The following is a 25,470-nucleotide window of genomic DNA, read 5'->3' as shown; positions in this document are numbered from 1 at the left end:
ATCACTGCACCACCAGGGAAATCCCATCTGTAAAGCTTTTGATTTCTCTGTGGAATCTGAATGAGAGCCTTGCTGCATAGAATATTCTTGGTTGTCGGTTCTTCCCTTTTTTCACTTTAAATATATCATGCCACTTCCTTATCACCTGCACAGTTTCTGCTGAGAAATCAGCTGATAACTTTATGGGGTTCCCTTGTATGTTATTTGTTGCTTTTCCCTTGCTCCTTTTAATATTTCTTCTTTGAATTTAATTTTTGTTAGTTTAATTAATATGTGTCTTGGTGTGTTTTTCCTAGGGTTTATCCTGTATGGGACTCTGCGCTTCCTGGAATTGGGTGGCTATTTCCTTTTCCATGTTAGGGAAGTCTTCGACTATAATCTCTTCAAATGTTTTCTCAGACCCTTTCTTTTTCTCTTCTTTTTCTTGGACACCTATAATCCAAATGTTGGTGCATTATTGTTGTCCTGGAGGTCTCTGAGACTGTCGTCAATTCTTTTCATTCTTTTTTCTTTATTCTGCCCCTCAGCAGTTACTTCTACCATTCTATGTTCCAGCTCACTTACTCGCTCTTCTGCCTCAGTTATTCTACTATTGATTCCTTCCCATGTATTTTTCATTTCAGTTACTGTGTTGTTCATCACTGTTTCTTTGCTCTGTAGTTCCTCTAGTTCTTTGTTAAACATTTCTTCTATTTTTCTCAGTCTGTGCCTCCATTCTGTTCCCAAGATTTTGGATAATCTTTAATATCATTATTCTGAATTCTTTTTCAGGTAGGTTGCCTATTTCCTTTTCATTTCCTTTTCATTTATTTGGTCTTGTAGGATTGTTGTCTTTCCTTTTTTTGATTTTTTTTACATATTTATTGGAGTATAATTGCTTTAAAATGGTGTGTTAGTTTCTGCTTTATAACAAAGTGAATCAGTTATACATATACATATGTTCCCATATCTCTTCCCTCTTGCATCTCCCTCCCTCCCACCCTCCCTATCCTACCCCTCTAGGTGGTGACAAAGCACCAAGCTGATCTCCCTGTGATTTGTGGCTGCTTCCCACTAGCTATCTATTTTACATTTGGTAGTGTATATATGTCCATGCCACTCTCTCACTTTGTCAGAGCTTATCCTTCCCTCTCCCCATATCCTCAAGTCCATTCTCTAGTAGATCTGTGTCTATTCCTGTCTTACCCCTAGGTTCTTCATGACATTTTTTTTTCTTAAATTCCATATATATGTGTTAGCATACGGTATTTGTCTATCTCTTTCTGACTTACTTGACTCTGTATGACAGACTCTAGGTCCATCCACCTCATTACAAATAGCTCAATTTAGTTTCTTTTTATGGCTGAGTAATATTCCATTGTATATATGTGCCACATCTTCTTTATCCATTCATCTGATGATGGACACTTAGGTTGTTTCCATCTCTGGGCTATTGTAAATAGAGCTGCAATGAACATTTTGGTACATGACTCTTTTTGAATTATGGTTTTCTCAGGGTATATGCCCAGTAGTGGGATTGCTGGGTCATATGGTAGTTCTGTTTTTAGTTTTTTAAGGAACTTCCATACTGTTCTCCATAGTGGCTGTACCAATTCACATTCAACCATCAGTGCAAGAGTGTTCCCTTTTCTCCACACCCTCTCCAGCATTTATTGTTTCTAGACTTTTTGATGATGGCCATTCTGACTGGTGTGAGATGATATCTCATTGTAGTTTTGATTTGCATTTCTCTAATGATTAATGATGTTGAGCATTCTTTCATGTGTTTGTTGGCAGTCTGTATATCTTCTTTGGAGAAATGTCTATTTAGGTCTTCTGCCCATTTTTGGATTGGGTTGTTTGTTTTTTTTGTTATTGAGCTGCATGAGCTGCTTATAAATTTTGGAGATTAATCCTTTGTCAGTTGTTTCATTTGCAAATATTTTCTCCCATTCTGAGGATTGTCTTTTGGTCTTGTTTATGGTTTCCTTTGCCGTGCAAAAGCTTTGAAGTTTCATTAGGTCCCATTTGTTTATTTTTATTTCCATTACTCTAGGAGGTGGGTCAAAAAAGATCTTGCTGTGATTTATGTGACAGAGTGTTCTTCCTGTGTTTTCCTGTAAGAGTTTATAGTGTCTGGTCTTACATCTAGGTCTCTAATCCATTATGAGTATTTTTCTGTATGGTGTTAGGGAGTGTTCTAATTTCGTTCTTTTACATGTAGCTGTCCAGTTTTCCCAGCACCACTTATTGAAGAGGCTGTCTTTTCTCCATTGTATATCCTTGCTTCCTTTGACATAGATTAGTTGGCCATAGGTCTGTGGGTTATCTCTGGGCTTTCAGTCTTGTTCCATTGATGTATTGATGTAACAATTGATTGTATTGATGTAACACTCCTATGTTGGGTGTTTCTGTTTTTGTGCCAGTACCCTATTGTCTTGCTTACTGTAGCTTTGTAGTATAGTCTGAAGTCAGGGAGTCTGATTCTTCCTGCTCCATTTTCTTCCCTCAAGACTGCTTTGGCTATTCGGGATCTTTTGTGTCTCCACACACATTTTAAGATTTTTTGTTCTAATTCTGTAAAAAATGCCATTGGTAATTTGATAGGGATTGCATTGAATCTGTAGATTGCTTTGGGTAGTATAGTCATTTTCACAATGTTGATTCTTCCAATCCAAGAACATGGTATACCTCTCCATCTGTTGGTATCATCTTTAATTTTTTTCATCAGTGTCTTATAGTTTTCTGCATACAGGTCTTTTGTCTCCCTAGGTAGGTTTATTCCTAGGTATTTTATTCTTTTTGTTGCAATGGTAAATGGGAGTGTTTCCTTAATTTCTCTTTCAGATTTTGCATCATTAGTGTATAGGTATGCAAGAGATTTCTGTGCATTAATTTTGTATCCTGCAACTTTACCAAATTCATTGATTAGCTCTAGTAGTTTTCTGGTGGCATCTTTAGGATTCTCTATGTAGAGTATCATGTCATCTGCAAACAGTGACAGTTTTACTTCTTCTTTTCCAACTTGTATTCCTTTTATTTCTTTTTCTTCTCTGATTGCCATGGCTAGGACTTCCAACACTATGTTGAATAATAGTGGTGAGAGTAGACATCCTTGTCTTGTTCCTGATCTTAGAGTAAATGCTTTCAGTTTTTCACCATTGAGAATGATGTTGGCTGTGGGTTGGTCATATATGGCCTTTATTATGTTGAGGTAGGTTCCCTCTCTGCCTACTTTCTTCAGAGTTTTTATCATAAATGGGTGTTGAAATTTATCAAAAGCTTTTTCTGCATCTGTTGAGATGATCATAGGGTTTTTCTCCTTCAGTTTGTTAATATGGTGTATCACATTTATTGATTTGTGTATACTGAAGAATCCTTGGATCCCTGGGATAAATCCCACTTGATCATGGTGTATGATCCTCTTAATGTGTTGTTGGATTCTGTTTGGTAGTATTTTGTTGAGGATTTTTGAATCTATATTCATCAGTGATATTGGTCTGTAATTTTCTTTTTTTGTAGTATCTTTGTCTGGTTTTGGTATCAGGGTGATGATGGCCTCATAGAATGTGTTTGGGAGTGTTCCTTCCTCTGCAACAGTTTGAGAAGGATGGGTGTTAGCTCTTCTCTAAATGTTTGATAGAATTCACCTGTGAAGCCATCTGGTCCTGGACTTTTGTTTGTTGGAATATTTTTTATTACAGTTTCAATTTCATTACTTTTGATTGGTCTGTTCATATTTTCTACTTCTTCCTGGTTCAGTCTTGGAAGGTTATCCCTTTCTAAAAATCTGTCCATTTCTTCCAGGTTATCCATTTTTTTGGCATACAGTTGCTTGTAGTAGTCTCCTAGGATGCTTTGTATTTCTGCGGTGTCTGTTGTAACTTCTCCTTTTTCATTTCTAATTTTATTGATTTGAGTCCTCTCCCTCTTTTTCTTGATTAGCCTGGCTAATAGTTTATCAATTAGTCTGACTTTGGTTTATTTTCTCAAATAACCAGCTTTTAGTTTTATTGATCTTTGCTATTGTTTTCTTTGTTTCTATTTCATTTATTTCTGCTCTGATCATTATGATTTCTTTCCTTCTGCTAACTTCGGGTTTTGTTTGTTCTTCCTTCTGTAGTTCCTTTAGGTGTAAGGTTAGATTGTTTATTTGAGATTTTTCTTGTTTGTTGTGGTAGGCTTGTATAGTTATAAACTTGCCTCTTAGAACTGCTTTTGCTGCATCCCATAGGTTTTGGATCGTCGTGTTTTCATTGTCATTTGTCTCTAGGTATTTTTTGATTTCCTCTTTGATTTCTTCAGTGATCTCTTGGTTATTTAGTAACGTATTGTTTAGCCTCCATGTTTTTGTGTTTTTTACGTTTTTTTCCCTGTAATTCATTTCTAATCTCATAGTGTTGTGGTTAGAAAAGATACTTTATATGATTTCAGTTTTCTTAAATTTACTGAGGCTCGATTTGTGACCCAAGGTGTGATCTATCCTGGACAATGTTCTGTGCGCACTTGAGAAGAAAGTGTATCTGCTGGTTTTGGATGGAATGTCCTATAAATATCAATTAACTCTATCTGGTCTATTGTGTCATTTAGAGCTTCTGTTTCCTTATTTATTTGCATTTTATATGCTCTGTCCATTGATGTAAATGAGGTGTTAAAGTCCCCCACTATTATTGTGTTACTGTCAATTTCCTCTTTTTTGCTGTTAGCAGTTGCCTTATGTATTGAGGTGCTCCTATGTTGGGTGCATATATATTTATAATTGTTATATCTTCTTCCTCCCTTGATTATTATGTAGTGTTCTTCCTTGTCTCTTGTAACATTCTTTATTTTAAAGTCTATTTTATCTTTAAGTGAGATAAGTGATATCAGTATTGCTACTCCAGCTTTCTTTTGATTTCCATTTGCAGGGAATATCTTTTTCCATCCCCTCACTTTCAGGCTGTATGTGTCCCTAGGTCTGTAGTGAGTGTCTTGTAGACAGCATATATATGGTTCTTGTTTTTGTATCCATCCAGCAAGCCTGTGTCTTTTGGTTGGAGCATTTAATCCATTCACGTTTAAAGTAATTATCTATATGTATGTTCTTATGACCATTTTCTTAATTGTTTTGGGTTTGCTTTTCTAGGTCGTTTTCTTCTCTTGTGTTTCCCACGTAGAGAAATTCCTTTGGCATTTGCTGTAGAACTGGTTTGGTGGTGCTGAATTCTCTTAGCTTTTGCTTGTCTGTAAAGCTTTTGATTTCTCCATGGAATCTGAATGAGATCCTTGCCGGGTAGAGTAATCTTGGTTGTAGTTTCTTCCCTTTCATCACTTTAAGTGATATATATGATATATCATGCCACTTCCTTCTAGCTTGTAGAGTTTCTGCTGAGAAATGAGCTTTTAATCTTATGGGAGTTCCCTTGTATGTTATTTGTCATTTTTCCCTTGCTGCTTTCAATAATTTTTGTTTGTCTTTAAATTTTTCCTATTTGATTACTATGTGTCTTGGTGTGTTTCTCCTTGGGTTTCTCCTGTATGGGACTCTCTGCGCTTCCTGGACTTCGGTGGCTCTTTCCTTTCCCATGTTAGGGAAGTTTTTGACTATAATCTCTTCAAATATTTTCTCTGGTCCTTTCTCTCTCTCCTTTCCTTCTGGGACCCCTATAACATGAATGTTGTTGCATTTAATGTAGTCCCAGAGGTCTCTTAGTCTGTCTTCATTTCTTTTCATTCTTTTTTCTTTATTCTCTTCCGCAGCAGTGAATTCCACCGTTCTGTCTTCCAGGTGACTTATCTGGTTTTCCGCCTCAGTTATTCTGCTGTTGATTCTTGCTAGTGTAGTCTTCATTTCAGTTATTGTATTGTTCATCTCTGTTTGTTTGTTCTTTAATTCTTTTAGGTCTTTGTTAAACACTTCTTGCATCTTCTTCATCTTTACCTCCATTCTTTTTCCAAGGTCTTGGATCATCTTCACTTTCATTCTGGAAGGTTCTTTTTCTGGAAGTTTGCCTATCTCCACTTCATTTAGTAGGTTTTCTGGGGTTTTATCTTGTTCCTGCATCTGATACATAGCTCTCTGCCTTTTCATCTTGTCTGGCTTTCTGTGAATGTGGTCTTTGTTCCACAGGCTGCAGGATTGTAGTTCTTCTTGCTTCTGCTGTCTGCCCTCTTGGTCTTGTAGGTTTTTACCTTGGTCCTTCGTCTGTAACATATTTTTTTGTTGCCTCATTTTTTTTGATGGGTGGGGCTGTATTCCTGTCTTACTGGTTGTTTGGCCTGACATGTCCAGCACTGGAGGTTGAAGGCAGTTGGGTAGAGCTGTGTCTTGGTGCTGAGATGAGGACCTCTGCAAGACCTCACTCCAATTATTATTCCCTGGGGTCTGAGGTTCTCTGTTAGTACAGCAGTTTGGACTCAGCGCTCCCACCACAGGAGCTCAGGCCTGACCCCCAGCCTGGGATCCAGTATATCCCACAAGCTGCTCAGTGTGGCACAAGAAAAGAAAGGGAAAGAAGCAGAGCAGTAGAATAACAGAATAAAAAGTAAAATACAGTTAGAAAAATAAAAAGTATAACAGGAAAAATTAAAATATAAGTGAAACAACTGCAAGAAGGTAAAACAGCACCACAATAAAAAAAAAAAAAAGAAAAAGAAAGCTGGGGGGACAAGCCAGAAGTTGCAGAACAATAACAAGGTATAAAGAATAAAATAAAATTAGAAAATTTTAAAATGTATTAGGAAAATATCTATATAAATGAAAGAACAAGGTAAAGCAGAACCACAACCTAAAAAAAAAGAAAGGCCTTGGCTGTGGAGGGCAGTGTGGGGTGGTGGGGCTTAGGCAGGGGTGGGGTTTAGGCTCAGGACCTGCTCAGCCGCGAAAGGCAGCACAGCTGGAGGGGCGCCTTGGAGTGTGGGTTCAGAGGTAAGGTCATGGTTGGGGCCGTGGAGGCAGGGTTTAGGCCCAGCGTAGTAGGAGGGTGTCTTGGAGGGCAGAGGATGAGGCCTGGGGACCTCACTTGGGCCTCCCTGGGACCCTAGTGGGCAGGGGAAATGCTGACCCTGTTCCCTTCTGATAATCCACTCTCCAAGTGCCTCCCCTGTCCCTTTTGATCCCCTAACCATGGGTTGGCCCCTCTGGGCATGGGAACCCCTTGCCTCCCCCAGCCACCCCACAGGGGCACTGGTCTGTCTCGCCTCCACTTATCCTCCCCCCTTCCTCCTTCCCATGTCCTACCCAGTTGCTCAGGGGTTCTTCCCATCACCTTAGGTGTCCGTGGTCCCCCACCAGTGCCTGGTAGGTGCCCTAGTTGTGCAGAGATGCAAACTCCACATCCTCCTAGTCTGCCATCTTGACTTCACCCCATAGTCTTTATTTTAAAGTCTATTTAGTCTCATATGAGTTATTATTCCAGCTTTCTTTTGACTTCCATTTGCATGGAATACCTTTTTCCATTCTCTCACTTTCAGTCTGTGTGTGTCTCTAGATCTGAAATGAGTCTTCTGTAGGAATGTATATATGCTTCTTATTTTTGTATCCACTCAGCTACCCTATGTTTTGGTTGGAGCATTTAGTCCATTTACATTTAAGATAATTATTGATATGTATGTTCTTACTGCCGTTTTGTTAATTGTTTGGGGTTTGTTTTTAAAGGTCTTTTCCTCCCCCTTCTTTTGTTCTTGTCTCCTGTGATTTGATGACTATCTTTAGTGTTGTTTGGATTCTTTTTTCTTTTTCTGTGTGTATATCTATTACAGGTGTTTGTTTTGAGGTTACCGTGAGCTTTTTATATAGCAGTCTGTATGTATGTGTGTGTGTGTGTGTGTGTGTGTGTGTGTGTATGATTTAAGTTGCTGACCTCTTAATTTCAAATGCATTTTAAAAATCTTACATTTGTACTCTCCTTCCTTCATGATTGCTGTTTTTCATATCATATTTTACATCCAATTGTTTTGTGTATCTCTTAACTGCTCATTGTGGTTACAGATTATTTTACTACTTTTGTCTTTTAACCACCCTACTAGCTGTGTGTGTGGATGATTTCCTACATTTTCTGTATGTTTGCTTTTGTTGATGATCATTTTGATTTTATAATTTTTTTGTTTTTAGTTGTGGCCTTTTTCATCAGGAGAAGTTCCTTTAACATTGGTTGTAAACTTGGTTTGATGGTGCTGGACTCGTAGCTTTTGCTTGTCTGTAAAGCTTTTGATCTCTCCATCAAATCTGAATGAGAGCCTTCCTGGGTAGATTATTCTTGGTGGTAGGTTTTTCCCTTTCATCACTTTAAATATATCTTTCTACTCCATTCTGGCCTTCAGAGTTTCTGCTGAAAAATCAGCAAATAACTTAATGGGAATTCTGTTGTATGCTATTTGTTTATTTTCTCTTCCTGCTTTTAATATTTTCTTTATATTTAATGTTTGTCATTTTAATTACAGTGTGCCTTGGTTTCTCTTTGGGTTAATCCTTTATGGGACTCTGTACTTTCTAGACTTGAGTGTCTGTTCCTTTCCCAGGTTAGGGAAGTTTTCACCTGTTACATTTTCAGCCTCTCTCTTTCTCTCTCTCTCTTTCTCTCTCTCTCTCCTTCACCCTCTCTCTCTCTCCCTTTCACCTCTCTCTCTCCTTCTTTCAGCCTCTGTCTCTCATTCAGCCTCTCTCACACTGTCTTTTAGCCTCTCTCTCTCAGCCTCTCTCTCTCTCTCTCACTTTCAGCCTCTCTCTCTCTCCTCTCTCACTTTCAGCCTCTCTTTCTCTCTCTCTTTCAGCTGCTCTCTCTGCCTCTCTCAGTCTCTCTCTCTCTCTTTCAGCCTCTCTGTCTCTCAGCGTCACTCCCAGCCTCTCTCTCTTTCAGCCTCTCTCTCACTTTCAGCCTCTCTCTCCTCTCACTTTCAGCCTCTCTTTCTCTCTCTCTTTCAGCCTCTCTCTCTCTGCCTCTCTGTCTCTCTTTCAGCTCTCTTTCAGCCTCTCTCTTTCAGCCTCTCTCTCTTTCTGCCTCTTTCAGCCTCTCTCTTTCAGCCTCTCTCTCAGCCTCTTTCAGACTCTCTCTCTTTCAGCTTCCCTCTCTTTCAGCCTGTCTCTCTCTCTTTCAGCCTCTCTCTCTCCCTCAGCCTCTATCTTTCAGCCTCTCTCTCTTTCAGCTTCTTTCTCTCTCTTTCAGCCTGTCTCTCTCTCTTTCAGCCTCTCTCTCAGCCTCTCGCTTTCAGCCTCTCTCTCTCTTTCAGCCCTTCTTTCAGCCTCTTTCTCTCTCTCTCTCTCTCTCTCTCTTTCAGCCCTTCTCTCTTTCAGCCTCTTTCTCTCTCCTCTCTCTCTCTCTCTTTCAGCGTCTCTCTCTTTCAGACTCCATCTCTTTCTCGGCCTGTCTCTCGCTTTCAGCCTGTCTCTGCTTCAGCTTCTCTCTCTCGCAACCTCTCTCTCTCTCCTTCAGCCTCTCTCTTTCACCCTCTCTCTTTCAGCCTCTCTTTCTCTCTCTCTGCCTCTCTGTTTCAGCCTCTGTCTCTCTCTCTTTCAGCCTCTCTCTCTCTCTCAGCCTGTCTCTCCTTCAGCCTCTCTCTTTCAGCCTTTCTCTTTCTCTCTTTCAGCCTCTCTCGCTCTCTCTTTCAGCCTCTCTCTTGCACCCTCTCTCTTTCATCCTCTCAGCCCCTCTCTCTCACTCGCCCTCTCTTTCAGCCTCTTTCAGCTGCTCTATCAGCCTTTCTCTCTCTCTCTTTCAGCCTCTCTTCTATTTCAGCCTCTCTCCCTCTCTTTCTCGCAGCCTCTGACTCTCAGCCCCTCTCTCTCTACTTCAGCCTCTCTCTCTCTCTTGCAGCCTCTCTCTCTCTCAGCCTCTCTCAGCCTCTCTCTTTCAGCCTCTCTCTCTCAGCCCTTCTCTCTTTCAGCCTCTTTCTCCTCTCTCTTTCTCTTTCAGCGTCTCTCTTTCAGCCTCCATCTCTCTCTCAGCCTGTCTCTTTCAGCCTATCTCTGCTTCAGCTTCTCTCTCTCTCTGCCTCTCTCTGTTTCAGCCTCTCTCTCTCTCTCCTTCAGCCTCTGTCTCTGTTTCAGCCTCTCTCTCTCTCAGCCTCTCTCTCTCTTTCCGTCTCTCTCTTTCAGCCTCTGTCTCTCAGCCTCTCTTTCAGCCTCTGTCTCTCTCTCTCTCTCTCTCTTTCAGGCTCTCTCTGTCTCTCAGCCTCTCTTTCAGCCTCTCTCTCTTTTTTCAGCCTCTTTCTCTTTCACCCTCTTTCACCCTCTCTCTTTCAGCCTCTCTCTCTCTCTCACCCTCTCCGTTTCACCCTCTTTCTCTTTCAGGCTCTCTCTCTCTTTCAGGCTCTCTCTCTCTCAGCGTCTCTCAGCCTCTCTCTCTCTTTCAGCCTCTCAGCCTCTCTCTCTCTCTCTCAGCCTCTCTCTCTCAGCCTCTCTCTTTCAGCCCCTCTTTCTCTCTCTCTCTCAGCCTCTCTCTCTTTCTCTTACAGCCTCTCTCTCTCTTTCAGCCCTTCTCTCTCTCTTTCAGCCTCCCTCTCTCCTCTCTCTCTTTCACCCTCTCAGCCTCTCTCTCTCTCTCTCTCACCCTCTCCGTTTCACCCTCTTTCTCTTTCAGGCTCTCTCTCTCTTTCAGCCTCTCTCTCTTTCAGCCTCTCAGCCTCTCTCTCTCTCTCTCAGCCTCTCTCTCTCAGCCTCTCTCTTTCAGCCTCTCTTTCTCTCTCTCAGCCTCTCTCTCTCCTTCAGTCTCTCTCTCTCAGCCTCTCTCTCTCCTTCAGCCTCTCTCTCTCTCTCAGCCTCTCTCTTTCTCTTACAGCCTCTCTCTCTCTTTCAGCCTCTCTGTCTCTTTCAGCCCTTCTCTCTCTTTCAGCCTCCCTCTCTCCTCTCTCTCTTTCACCCTCTCAGCCTCTCTCTCTCTCGCCCTTTCTCTTTCACCCTCTCTCTCTCAGCCTCTCTCTCTCTCCTTCAGCCTCTTTCAGCCTTTCCCTTTCTCTCTTTCACCCTCTGTTTCACCCTCTTTCTCTTTCAGGCGCTCTCTCTCTCTCTTTGAGCCTCTCTCTATCTCTTTCAGCCTCTCTCTCTCTCAGCCTTTCTCTCATTCAGCCCCCCTCTCTCTCTCTTTCAGCCTCTCCCTGTCTCTCTTTCAGCCTCCCTCTCTTGCAGCCTCTCTCTCTTGCAGCCTCTCACTGTCTCTCCCAGCCTCTCTCTCTGTCCTTCCACCTCTCTCTCTCTCCCTGTTTCAGCCTCTCTCTCTCTCCCCTTCAGCCTCTCTTTCAGCCTTTCTCTTTCTTTCAGCCTCTCTCGCTCTTTCAGCCTCTCTCTTGCACGCTCTTTCAGCCTCTCTTTCTCTCTCTCTCAGCCTCTCTCCTTCAGCCTCTCTTTCTCTCTCTCAGCCTCTCTCTCTCCTTCAGCCTCTCTCTCTCTTTCAGCCTCCCTCTCTCCTCTCTTTCACCCTCTCAGCCTCTCTCTCTCTCGCCCTTTCTTTCACCCTCTCTCAGCCTCTCTCTCTCTCCTTCAGCCTCTTTCAGCCTTTCTTTCTCTCTTTCAGCCTCTCTCGCTCTTTCAGCCTCTCTCTTGCACCCTCTCTCTTTCATCCTCTCAGCCTCTCTTTCAGCCTCTCTTTCAGCTGCTCTATCAGCCTCTCTCTTTCAGCCTCTCTTCTTTCTATTTCAGCCTCTCTCTCAGCCTCTCTCTCCCTCTCTCTCTCGCAGCCTCTGACTCTCTCTCTCAGCCCCTCTCTACTTCAGCCTCTCTCTCTTGCAGCCTCTTTCTCTTTCAGCCTCTCTCTCTTGCAGCCTCTTTCTCTTTCAGCCTCTCTCTCTCTCTCAGCCTCTCTCTCAGCCTCTCTCTCAGCCTCTCTCTCTTTCAGCCTCTCTCAGCCCTTCTCTCTCTTTCAGCCTCTTTCTCCTCTCTCTTTCTCTTTCAGCATCTCTTTCAGCCTCCATCTCTCTCTCAGCCTGTCTCTTTCAGCCTATCTCTGCTTCAGCTTCTCTCTCTCTCTCCTTCAGCCTCTGTCTCTCTCTCTTTCAGCCTCTTTCTCTTTCAGCCTTTCTCTTTCTCTCTTTCAGCCTCTCTCTTGCACCCTCTCTCTTTCATCCTCTCAGCCTCTCTCTCTCATCCTCTCTCTCTTTCAGCCTTTCAGCTGCTCTTTCAGCCTCTCTCCTCTTTCTCCTTCAGCCTCTCTTTCTCTTACAGCCTCTCTCTTTCAGCCTGTCTCTTTCAGCCCTTCTCTCTTTCAGCCTCCCTCTCTCCTCTTTCACCCTCTCAGCCTCTCTCTCTCCTTTCTCCTTCAGCCTCTCTTTATCAGCCTCTCTCTGTCTCTCTCTGCCTCTGTCTCTCTCTGTTTCAGTCTCTTTCAGCCTCTCTCTCTTGCAGCCTCTCACTGTCTCTCCCAGCCTCTCTCTCTCTCCTTCCGCCTCTCTCTCTCTGTTTCAGCCTCTCCCTTTTTCACCCTCTCTCTCTCTCTCAGCCTCTCTCTCTCTTTCCGTCTCTCTCTTTCAGCCTCTGTCTCTCAGCCTCTCTTTCAGCCTCTGTCTCTCTCTCTTTCAGGCTCTCTCTGTCTCTCAGCCTCTCTTTCAGCCTCTCTCTCTTTTTCAGCCTCTCTCTTTCAGCCTCTCTTTCACCCTCTCTCTCTCAGCCTCTCTCTTTCAGCCTCTCACCCTCTCTCTCTCTCTCTTTCACCCTCTCTGTTTCACCCTCTTTCTCTTTCAGGCTCTCTCTCTCTCTGAGCCTCTCTCTCTCTATCTCTTTCAGCCTCTCTCTCTCTCAGCCTTTCTCTCATTCAGCCCCTCTCTCTCTCTCTTTCAGCCTCTCTCCCAACCTCTCTCTTTCAGCCTCTCTTGTACCCTCTCTCTCTCTTTCAGCCTCTGTCTCTCAGCCTTTCAGCCTCTGTCTCTCTCTCTCTCTCTTTCAGGCTCTCTCTCTCAGCCTCTCTTTCAGCCTCTCTCTCTCTCTTTTTCAGCCTCTCTCTTTCTCGTTCACCCTCTCAGCCTCTCTCTTTCAGCCTCTCAGCCTCTCTCTCAGCCTCTTTCTCTCTTTCAGCCTCACTCTCTATGCCTCTCTCTCTCTTTCAGCCTCTCTCTCCCAGCCTCTCTCTCTCTTCCAGGCTCTCTCGCACCCTCTCTCTGTCTTTCATCCTCTCAGCCTCTCTCTCTCTCTCCCTCTCTCTCACCCTCTGTTTCAGCCTCTCTCTCAGCCTCTCTCTCCTTCAGCCTCTCTCTTTCAGCCTTTCTCTTTCACCCTTTCAGCCTCTCTCTCTTTCAGCCTCTCTCTTGCACCCTCTCTCTCTTTCAGCCTCTCAGCTTCTCCCTCTCTCTCGCCCTCTCTCTTTCTGCCTCTTTCAGCTTCTCTCTCTCATTCTTTCAGCCTCTCTTTCACCCTGACTTTCAGCCTCTCTCTCATTCAGCTGCTCTCTCTTTCAGCCTCTCTCTCTCAGCCTCTCTCTCCTTCAGCCTTTCAGCCTTTCTCTTTCTCTCTTTCACCCTCTCTCTCTCTCTCTGCCTGTTTCAGCCTCTATCAGCCTCTCTCTCCTTCAGCCTCTCTCTTGCAGCTTCTCACTCTCTCAGCCTCTCTCTCCTTCAGCTTCTCTTTCAGCCTCTTTCTTTCACCCTCTCTCTTTCAGCCTCTCTCTCTCAGCCTCTCTCTCTCCCCTTCAGCCTCTCTTTCAGCCTCTCTCTCTCTCTCTTTCCGCCTCTCTCTCACCCTCTGTCTTTCAGCCTCCCTCTCTCTCTTTCAGTCTCTCTCTCTCTTTCAGCCCCTCTCTCGTCCTTGTGGGACCCCTACAGTGTGAATATTAGTGTGCTTGATATTGTCCTACAGGGCTCCTAATATCTTTTCATTCTTTTTTTTCAGTAGCAGTGCTTTCCACTAATCTGTCTTCACCTCACTGATCTGTTGCTGTGTATCATTTAGTCTAATGTTGATTCCTTCTAGTGTATTTTTCATTTCAGTTATATTCTACATCTGTTTGGTAGTTCTTTATTTACTAACTCTTTGTTAAAAACTTCTGACTTTTTGCTCTGTACGTCCATTCTTTTACCAAGTTCTTTCATCATCTTTACAGTCATTAGTCTGAACTCTTTCTCAGGTAGATTGCCTATCTCCACCTCACTTAGTTGTTTTTCTGGGGTATTATCTTGTTTCATCTGGAACATGTTTCTTTGTGGCTTCATTTTGTCTAAGTTGCTATTTCTATTTTTATGTATGTGGTAGGTTAGTTATGTTTCTGTACCTTGAAGAAGTCGTCTCCTGTAGATGTCTTATGCATCCCACTGCACACTCCCCTCTCGTCACCCATGCTATATGCTCTATAGTTTCCCCCTAAGGGGGCTGCATTGGTCCTTCTGTTTTGGTGGTCTGGTAGGTTTGTTGGCCCCTAGCCCAGTTGGTTGCCAGGCACCTGCCTTGTGCAGATGCTTCTGGTTATTACAAAACCCCAGGGTCCCCAGGCCTAGTGCTGGCTCACTCATTGGTGTACAGAATCAGGGTCCATAAGACTCCAGGGCTGTTGCTCTACCACTGGTGGGTGAAGCCAGGTTCCGGGGTTAGTGTCAGACTAGTGGCAGGCAGAGCCGGCTCCCAGAGTCTGACAACAGGGCCCAGGAATTTCAGAGCTGTTGTCAGATTGCTGAGCAGGAGGTGGAGGGATCCTGACACAGTTGGGTATGCGGCCCGAGGTGTCCCAAAGCTTGTGTTGGCTGGTAGACAGAGCTAGGGCTTGGGTGAATCCTGGGGCTGGTGTCTGCCCGCTGGTGGGCAGCATCAGGATACAGGAGATCCTGGGGCTCTGTCAGGCCCACTGGTGGATAAAGCTGGGTCATGGAGATAGTGCAGGCCCATTGGCTAGCTGAGCCATGTCCTGGGGCCTCTGGCTTCCAGGCCTGCATTCTCAGAACTGGTTTTGGACCATTGGTGGGTTGGCTGGTTCCTGACACAGCTGTCTATGGGGCCTGGGGCGTCCCAAAGGTTGTGTTGGCCCACTGTTAAGTGCGGTCTGATCCTGGGGTAGTTTCTAAGGGGCCCAAGTTGTCTCAGAGCTTTTATTGTCCCCCTGGTGGTTGGGGCTGAGGACCAGCATGTCCTGGGACTGGTGCCAACTGCTGGTGGCTGGGCCGGGTCCTGGCATAGCATGCCGTGGTTGTTCTGGGGCTGGTGTCTGTCTGGGGTTATATTTCCACCCAGCTAATTGCTTGATCTGAGGTGATCCAGCACCTGTGCCTGTAGGCTGGTGAGTGGGGGCAGGGCTGGGTCCCACGCCTAGTAAGCTAGAGGGGGGATTCCAAAATGGTGCTTTGCAGTGCCAGTTTCAACGCGGTAGAATTAACTCCCCAAAATGGTTGCCACCAGTGCGTGAGCTCCATTTGCCTCCTGCCTCTCTGGGAGACTCTTCAAGATAACCAGTAGGTCTGACCCAGGCTCTGTTCAAATTACTGCTGCTTCCCTGTGTCCCAGAGCATGTGAAATTTTGTGTGCACCCTTTAAGAGCGGGGTCTTTCTTTTCCACAGCCCTCTGGGTCTCCCGAAAGTAAGTTCCTCTGACCTTCAAAACCAAACATTCTGGGGTCTCGTCTTCCCAGCACAGGACCCCTGGGCTTGGGAGCTTGATGTGGGTCTCTTACCTCTTGCTCCTTCTGGAGAACCTCTATACTTATAATTATCTTCCCATTTGTACGTCTCTCACCTCAGGATATGGGTCCTGACTATACTGCAGTTTCTCCCCTCCTACCCATCTAGTTGTGGTTCCTTCTTTATATCTTTAGTTATAGAAATCTTTTCTGATAGGTTCCAGTCTTTCTCAGTTGTAGTTGCTCTGTAAATAGTTGTAATTTTGGTATGCCCATGAGAGGAGGTGAGTTCAGGGTCCTCTTAGTCCACCATCTTGGGAACTCTTCAACAATAATTTCTTATTGTATGACTCTCCATTTGGTAGAATTCTAGTCCATTTAATTCTAGAGCAAAATTTTTTAAAATTTACATAATTTGTTATGATGGGAGAAAGGTTTTCTTTGTAAGCAGAATACCATTTTTTATCTAAGCACAGATCTCATGAACTATTCCTAATTTTCATGTCTAGTTCATATTTTTTCATATGCTTTAAAATCCAGTTCTATTTCTTGTTTTTATAGGGAGAAATAGTATCAAAATCACCTACAGTTAACTTTAATGGGGTAAAGGGTATTATTATTAAAAAAACCCAGGAATTTCTGAAATCCCATGTCTCCACATTGGCCCCTTTTGAAACTTAACTACTCTACAACTATCCTCTCCCAGCCCTCCCCACCCAAATGCCTTCAGTTAATCATGGAAGTTAAGTTTATGATCAAATGGTAGAGGTGAGGATGGGATAATTTTAAGAGTCATATATATATTTTTAACATCTTTATTGGAATATAATTGCTTTACAATGTTGTGTTAGTTTCTGCTCTAGTGTTTCTTTAGGGAAAAATGCTATTTTAATTATGGGGAGTGGGGAGCCAGGGAGAAGGAATTCTTAAAGGGAAGCTACTAGGCTGTAGTTATCGTGGTACTTCTCAAGACCTTACATTTTATGTTATGATTATAGTTAAATTTCTAATTTGCCCTGTTTATTTTTTAAGTGAATGGGCTGGTATTTAGTTACTTAATAATTTTTTTTAAACATCAGAAAGTAAACACGTTTCTGGTTCCTCCAGGGTGTTTCAGTAAAGACCAGGTATACTTGGATGGTATCCTGCAAATCCTCCGATATAGAGAGACTATTGACTTTCATCTACTGACAGCCCTGGGGAAGGTGAGTGAAACCAATGGCACAGAGTCTGCAAATGTACCAGGTCAACCCTTCCTTCAGCTCATTTCATGATTAAATAAGACTCAAGTTGAAACTTTTTATTTTATTGTTGGAGTAGTTTTCCTTTATGTGATAACAGGAGGGAAGAAATGAGGGTCTGTCACAGAACCAAATTACAATATTTCTTTGTGGACAATAAGAGATAAAGAAGGGAATAGGAAATTGGGGAATATATTCTTAGTTTTTATATGCATATTTTCCTGCAGTATTTTAAAGTAAGCTGCAGGTATAACTCTACTCCCCTTCATACTTCAGTATGTATCTCCCAAGAATGAGGATATTCTGACATGACCATATGTTTTCTAAAGAAATTTATTGATTCTATATAATATCTAAAAAAAGTCTTTTATACTCCCCAGATTATCTCCAAAATGTCCTTTTTGTAGCTCTTTTTCATGACCCAGGATCCAGTCAAGATTTATGCCTTGCATTCACTTATCATCTTTAATCTCTTAATTTATAACAGTCCCCCTCACCCTAGTCTTTTCTTATGACATTTTTAAGAATCCAAGAAAATTTCCTTGAGAATTCCTAGAATCTGGACTATCAGATTGTTTCCCTGTAATTAGCTTTAGGTTAAACATTTTTGCCAAGAACACTAAAAAGTGAGTCATGCATTTTTCAGTGCATCACATTAGAGAGATATTTTGTCCCATTATTGGTGATACTGTGTATAATCACCTGGGGTAGTTACTGCCCGATCTCTCCATTATAAAGGTACCTTTCCTCCATTAATAAGTAATTTGTGGGACGATACCTTCAAATGTACTATTTATTGTCTAACAGCCTTTCCAGAAATGATTTTAACATCAATTGATGATTTTTGCCCAAATCAGTTACTACACTGGTGGTAGCAAAATAGAGATCTTTGAATTCTGTTACATTTCCCTCCACTTTTTTATTCAGCTCTTCCAATGGCTACTCCTGTGTTTTTTAAAACACGTTTACATGTTTTCAAGTAAAGTAAAATATTCTGGGCTCACCTTACACTTTTCCTGCCCAAATCTAAGATTAGATGTTTCTCCAAGGAAGTCTTGATTCTTTTTAGTGGGAAATGGTATTTAGAAAACAAGACGTGAGCACGAGGTGTGCACATCACTACTCGAGTGCTGATGCTTCTAGACCTTTTCAATGAGTATATCATACATTTGTTTTAAATCATAAGGGCATTCTAATTCAAATCAGACATCACAAGGTCTTTTGACATCTCCCTTCCCATTCCATATGTGTATCTCTTTTCTTAAAATGAGAACCTTATTTCCCAACATCAGTATATTTACTCATTCCCTCCTTATAATAAACTCAGAGTGATTTAAGATAAATTACAAAACCATGCCAATATCAACACCAAACCTATTTCCTATAACCTATTACACTTAGTGATATAAATACTCAATTTTAACTGAAATATAAATAAAACTTAGTATGAACATGATTTATTTAAAGCCTTCCTACTGAACCAGGAAGAGTGTTGATCAGAAGATAATAGTACTTAAAGCCAGCTATGTTTTGGAATTTAAAAGTTGAAAGATAAGTTTAGGGGTGAAACTTTAAGTTCTATAAATTAATATAATATTTATGAAAGACTGGCTTCTTGAGTGAATGAAAAGAGATATGAAATTTTAAAAAATACTTAAATTCTCTTGCTTTTATTTTGATATTTTAACACAAAACTATTTTATTTCTCAAATTAAATAGAAAAAGGAATTTAATGTATAATTGTGCTGATTTTCCTAACTTAATAATACAGTATTTACATTCCAATTATTTTCTTATTTATTTACTTTGGCTGCACTGGGTCTTAGTTGCAGCACGCAGGATCTTCATTGTGGCATGCGGGCTTCTTAGTTGCAGCACGCAGGATCTAGTTCCCCAACCAGGGATCGAACCTGGGCCTCCTGCATTGGGAGCATGGAGTCTTACCCACTGGACCGCCAGAGAAGTCCCAATTCTTATATTTAGATTTAGGCAGGAGATTTGTTTAGGTTCAGTCTTTCACACACATATATTAAGTTTAGTTGTTTAATTTCTAGACAAACGGTAGATCCACGATAGATTGTTAAATCAAATACTGACTAGATTTTTAAAAATATAGTCATGGTATGAAGGGGCAGATAAATACATTCTTATTTAACACAGTAAATTTCGTTATTTTCCAGGTATTAGGGAGTAATTTCAAAAACAGTCTACATAAAGTTTCACTTAAGACCAAAGGAAGAAATTGCTCTTCAAAATGTAACTGGTCATCACACTTAAAAAGTAACCAATCTTCCTTTTTTCAGGTCTCTTATGAAGATGTGGATCGCTTAAAAGGATTGGCAGTTACTGAAAACATGAGGGTCCCTCACTTTCTGCAGGACCATGGCCGATATATGGAACACTTAGAGAAGATCATGGAAGTGAATGAACTGACTGACAGGGAACTGAAAGATCTTATATATTAATTAGCATTCTCGCAAACATAGCTAAGCTATACCTCCATGTATATTGCCAATTAGGTGCAGTTAGCACCAGCAGATTTATAAAAGGAGAAGGACTGTTTACATGAGTTTTCTGAAGAATGGTCTGCAGTACTCAGCTGAATATTTAGGTTAAGAACAAACTTTAAACTGTTTCCCTAAAATGTTTCTGTAGCTACAGGGGAAAGTTACTCCTGTTTTCATCTGAATCTCAACAGAGTCAGATGAAAATACTGCTGATGGGTGTTTTTGAGGAATCTTGGTCAAATTGAGTGATAAACTTCTGCCTGAGCACCAAGACCAGCTCTTACTAGAGATGGAATTCCTGTGCTGTTCAAACTTCAAGGTAATATTTTATTTAATAAATAATGGTAGTTATTGTCCTTTGAAAAATTAGTCTGTGTTATGCTCCCAAAAGCTAGAAAATAAGAAATTTAAGATTTCTTATTTTCTTATATGTTAAGTAATGTTAAAGGGAGGGGAAAAGCAATTTGAAAAGTTTTCATAGTTATTTATTTTACACATTATTGTTTCACCTTATCAGCTTATAGGAACTAAAGTAGAGGATTACTGTATTTTGTCCAGTTATCCCTTAACTAAACTTGGTTTTCATCTGCTGAAACATACTGGACACCTTCAAATTTTTAACCAAGTTTTGGGGTCTTTCCTTCACAAGTCTCAGAGGTTTTTCTACATAAATCAAAATAGTTGGGAAAGAGAGAAGCTACTTACCTGTTTTATTAAATGGAGCAATGAGCAGGGGATAAATCATGTAGGAGCTGGATGTTGACTGGGTAGCATCTACAGTAAGCTTGACTATATACTCTGAGAAACAGAATTTCTGGGCCTTGCCATTTGATAAACTGGCTTTGTGATATTGGCTCAGTATTTTATCAAAATCTTTGACTTCATCAAGCCAATAATGACATACTTTGAATTTCAAGAATGTGAGTTCTGTTTTACTACATTTCTCCTGCTAAAAGCTTATACCTAGCTTTATAATTTATCAATTTCAGTATATACTTGGATAGGTATAATAGGTATACTTGGGATCAAGTAGTTTTTCAAACTTACTTTAATCAGAAAGAATACTGCTGTAAACACCCCATTCAAAATTGCTACTGTAATTTCTACCCAAAGTCTATCTGAGAGTTTATCTTTACCTCAATTCAGACTTAAATATGGTGCTAACACTGGTAGATGTTTACTGCAAAGCCTGGTTCACATTTTAGAAACTCTTTTGCAGACAAGGTTATGGGATTTTTCTCTTTCACGTATCTGGAAGGGCGCCTCAAAGAATGATATACTTCAACAAACCTCCAACAAACATGATATACTCTGACTGGCACCTGGTAGTTCTTGCAAAGCCATGCATTTCACCTTTGGCAGTAGCATGCAAGGCCCTTTAGAGTACTGAAGGTGCCCATACCTGTGTCATGCTGGCTGGAGTGTGACCTGCACTGGGGGCACAGTGCGCCAACACTAACCAGATGCCAGAAGACCACTCTTGTCCTCTTGTCCTCTCAAGCATTATTTCTTTGTAGCAGAGTCATCCAGTTTCAGCTTTGTGTAGTTTTTTCTGACTTCATCTTATCAAAGGTAACTGAAAACAATGTCTTATTAGCTGGAATTGAAGTACAGACAGAAATGGCAATATTTATGTCCTGTGACTTAAGGTCAAATGATTATAAATTCAGCATTTGTAGGCAATAACACTGCTAATCTTATGTTATGGTTTAAATATAAAGGAAAATCACAGCAGCCTTAATTTCCTATTGGTAGGACTGTTTGTAGTGGTTATAGTCCCTGAATTTTAAAATGGATAGATATTATATGATCTGAAAAAGGAAAAACTTTCTTGCCTTACTGCTTTGGTATAAAGACAAAAAACATGAGCACTATCCAGACAAAAAAAAAGACCTTAAATCACATTAAGATATTTCAAAAGTTAGCAATGAACCAAAAGTAGTTTAAGATTAGCAGAAATACTTAAATAGCTCTAAGCTTTAAAAGTTGAGATTGAAGATTTAATGTTTATTCTCTTTCTTGAAATAGCATTAAGGTCAGTTTTCTCTAAAATGAAAGTTTTTATAAATAGAAAATTATAGCAGCAGTACTTAGGAGAATAGTTGAAGATCATATTCGTTTTAACTAGAATAGTCATTTACTATAGGCTATTGATCATTAGGATTTCATCAATTTTTTCCACTGAAATTCTAACATATAGTTGTATCAAATACAAATTCTAATAAACTGTTTGTTAGGTTTTCACACCAGACAGTTTCAAAGTAAAATAGTCTGCAAACATAAATCCATAGTCTTCATTTCTTTATATTTTCAATCTTTGAGCATTTTGTGTCTAGCTGTAATAGAAATAAATAGCACTGAGGTTCTCAAATGAACTATTTGGATATATATGCCTGCAAACTTCTGTTCTTTTAAAACCTAATTATATTTTTTATTGTGGTATTTCTGGGTTTTTTAATTGTAATTATTGAAAATACCATCAATCATGTTTGTCTTCTAGTATTCTTATTTATAGAGAAATATTATATTTGCCACACTCTACCTTTCCCCTAATTAGTTCAGCATATACTCCCATGGGGCATAGGGAAAAGGAGAGAGGGAAATTCTGTCTTAATTTACTACCCTGTTTGTTTATTGAATAAACTTTTATGCAGAACCAATTGAGGAGCAGAATCTGTGCTGAGTGTCAGAGGTCCTCTGATGAAGACAAGAAATGTTCCACAGTCCAGTGAGGAAGAGTGGCACAGACCCAGGTTACAGCACTGCCGGTACCATACCCAAAAAGTGTTACCAAAAGAATGTAAACCATAGTAAATGGGCCTGTTCATGTGTTTGAAGTACAGAGACAAAGATCACTTGCAAAGTAGTGAGTATTTACAGTATTTTATTACCACTCTTTGCAAGGCTTGTTTGGAACCTGAGTAACTTTAGCCTAGGGGAAGGAGCAGACCAAGAATACAGTTGCTTGGGTCATCACAGGCCCTGAGGAGATCCCTTGAGCCCTTCAGCAGATATCCAAGGGAGTTAGCACTTTATTCTTAAGTGTCTTGGTCTTTGAATTCAAACCTTTATGGCACTTGTGAAAGGCTTTTCAGCTGGCTATGATTTCATTCATTTTTGTTCACTCTGATTCCAGTGGCTAAAGGAATTAATATCTTGAAACTGCCAGGATGAGAAATACCAGTGTTTGTTAGCTAGCTTTAAGAATACGTGGAATTTCAAGTATGCAGAGGGAAAAGCATATGAAGAGGAAGCAAGAGGGCAGCCATCTGCAAGCCAAGGAGAGAGGCCCAGAACAGATCCTTCCCTTATGGTTCTCAGGAAAAATCAAGCTTTCCAACACCTTGATCTTGAACTTCTAGCCTTCAGAACTGAAAGAATTGTATCTAAAGAAAGAGGACAAAGCAAAGAGCAGAAATCTGACCACTAAGAGGAGATTACTGAGCATTCATTTCTTCCCAGCTATCCAGTTATCTTAACAAAAGGTGACCAGCTTCAGAAGTGACATCAACATGGCTGAAAAAGCTTTCCCTCATTTGTGTCCTCCACCCCCAGCAATTTGGTATCCATATACAGACAGAAATGACCTGGTGGGAGCTTAGGGATCCAACACCAAGCAACTTTGTTGGAATCACCAAGCAACCTGGTAGGAATCTTTCCTGCCCATGCACTGGCTTATAGGCATACAGACTTAGGTCCTGGCTTGGACCCTGCAGTGGCCTGCGAACCAGCTCCAGGCCCTCTCGGCTGCAGTGTGGAAACCCCTGGAAAGTACTACCTTAGACAGACAATCACCCACAGACAAGAGCACCTTTGTGAAAGTCTGGGTTTCCAGTGGAGAATTTTCAGCACATTTTTGGAGCAATAAATGAGTTTAGATGCTTTGAGGAGGAACAGTTTGATTTTATCCTCATTATTCTTCCCTCAAGGTGGCACAGTTCAGGGCCAAGAGAGACCTTCTCAGCCCGTGATTTCTCCTGGAGGGGAAAATGCAAGTGACTGAGTACCCAGCTTCTCCAACTATGTGGGAAGCCACCAGAGAGGCCCATTTCTCTCTTGCCTCATCCAGACTACTGAATCTTGAGCCGCGTGATGAGGGGGTGGGAAAGTGCTAGGAGAATAGTGGATAGGACTCTTGGAGGGCATTAAAGAGTCACAGAGCCTACTAACTCACAGTCCCATCAAGAAGCTAGCCCACATGGCACTGGGGACACCTAACCTGTGGGTCTCCCTGACCAGCCCATGGGAACCAGTAGTGCTCCATGTGCCTCACCCACACACACACCCTGTTGCTTCCTGTCACACTCCTGATAGCATCAAGAGCAAGCTTTGCTTTGGCAGACAGCTAGTGAACATGCAAAAAAAGCCAAACTGAATCTGCAGGCCCAAGGGAGACCACAAATGTGAGCTTTAGCCCCACACTTGGGAAAGCAGAAGGGAGACTGTCAGCACCTAACCTTTTGCATTGCAGACTCAAGAGAAGACATACAAGTTTAAGTATTCTGCCATAAGAGGCGAAGAAGTATGGGGCAGGCTTACCCGTAGCTGATCTGAGGAAGCCTCAGAATCTCCAGCAGGGATGACTGAAGTTACTTCTCTGCTGAAGCAGTTAGTAAAGACTAGAGGAAGCAACTGCTATTTCAGATACAAAGACAACAAAGCAAAACTTAAGAAAACATGACACTACCAAAGGATTATGATAATCTTCCAGTAATTGATCCCAAAGACATGGAGATCTGTGATTTACCTGATAAAGAATGAAAAATAACTGTTTAAGGAAGCTCAGTGAGGTACAAGAATAGACAATTTGATGAAATCAAGAAAATACTTGAATAAAATGAGCAGTTTAACAAAGAAAAATCATAAAGGACCAAACAGAAATTCTGAAGTAGAAAAATACAGTGAATGAAATGAAAAATATAGTAGCATCAGTATCAGAATGTGTCAATCAGAAGAAAGAATCTGTGAGGTAGAAGGTGGGAACTTTGAGATTATTCAGTCAGAGGAAAACAAAAAAGAATGAAAAAGAATAATGAAAGCCTATGTGATCTATGGGATACAATCAAAAGAAACAAATTGAAAATTATTAGAGTTTCAGAAGGAGAAGGGGGCAGACAACTTATTAAAGAAATAATGGCTGAGAACTTCCCAAATCTGAGGGAAAATTTTGGATATCCAAGTTCATAAGGTCACCAAACTCAAAGAGATCCTCTTCAAGACATGCTATAATAAAACTATAAAAGACAAAGAGAATCTTAAAAGCAGCAAGAGAAAAGAAGCTTGTAACTCAAAAGGGACCCTCCATACTGTTATTAGCAGATTTCTCAGTGAAAACCTTACAGGCCAGGAGACAGTGGGGCGATATATTCAAAGTGCTGAGAGAAAACTGCCAACGAAGAATACTCTGGCAAAGTTTTCCATCAGAAATGAAGGAGAGAGATAAAGACTTGCCCACACAGACTAAAGCTGAGAGAGTTCATTACCACTAGATCTGCCTTCCAAGAAGTGCTTCCAAGCACAATCTCAAAAGGATGTTTTTGATAAGTTGATTCTAGAGCTCTATTAGAAAATACATGAAAATGTTAAAAGCATATATATCCTTAACCCAACAATTCCACAATAAGTACACACACACACACACTATCACACACTTATTCATCATATATACATTGCACACATATGCAAAAATATATGTACACATATATCTTTGTGCAAAGATATGTATCTTTGCACTGCAACATTGTGGTAAAAATAGAGTGGAAGCAACCTTAAAATTCATTAGCAAGGAACTAGTTAGATGACATATTTATATGTTAAAACTATATAGCCTATTTAAAAATAAAGTAGGCCTGTACATATTGACTTAGATTCTACAGCATTGTAGAACAATCTCAAAATCTATTGTTAAGTAAAAAGCATGTTTCAGAATGGTGTTTGAAGTCAGTTTCTATTTGATTTTTTTAAAAAGGGGTGGGGGGACGGTATGTGTATATACATGTACACTTGTATAGTCACAGAACATCTCTGGTAGGCTACACGAGATACAGGTAAGAGTGGTGACATTGAAGGACTAGGAGTCAGGAGTAAGAAAGAAACTCACTTTTACTCCATACTATTTTCATTTGACTTTACTATATGCACATATGGTCTTTAAATTTTTCTTGCATTTTTGAGTTCATGTTTATTCAGTGTGTTAGCAGAATTCTATATTTAATCACTGCATTTTGAAATTTTTAAAATTT

The 25,470-nt window shown here is 41.0% G+C and overlaps 1 protein-coding gene across 6 annotated transcripts in view; it reads left to right on the top strand.

Annotated features, from left to right (window-relative positions):
- The window catches only part of MATCAP2 (microtubule associated tyrosine carboxypeptidase 2), a 94,098-nt gene extending 71,939 nt beyond the window's left edge, over positions 1-22,159 (top strand). For 4 of the 6 annotated variants that reach the window (XM_060108791.1, XM_060108794.1, XM_060108790.1 and 1 more), the window contains exons 6-7: positions 16,588-16,685; positions 19,025-19,675. In XM_060108791.1, the coding sequence (XP_059964774.1) occupies positions 16,588-16,685; positions 19,025-19,186 (260 nt within the window). In that variant the 3' untranslated portion in view covers positions 19,187-19,675. Of the gene's footprint in view, positions 1-16,587; positions 16,686-19,024; positions 19,676-21,882 lie in introns of those variants that run through there. The other 2 variants (XR_009533408.1, XM_060108792.1) reach the window with 2 other exon arrangements.
- Positions 22,160-25,470: the final 3,311 nt, after the last annotated feature.

The sequence above is a fragment of the Mesoplodon densirostris genome, chromosome 9 (assembly GCF_025265405.1).
Source record: "Mesoplodon densirostris isolate mMesDen1 chromosome 9, mMesDen1 primary haplotype, whole genome shotgun sequence".
NCBI lineage: Eukaryota > Metazoa > Chordata > Mammalia > Artiodactyla > Ziphiidae > Mesoplodon > Mesoplodon densirostris.
This window is presented reverse-complemented; position numbering and strand designations above follow the sequence as displayed.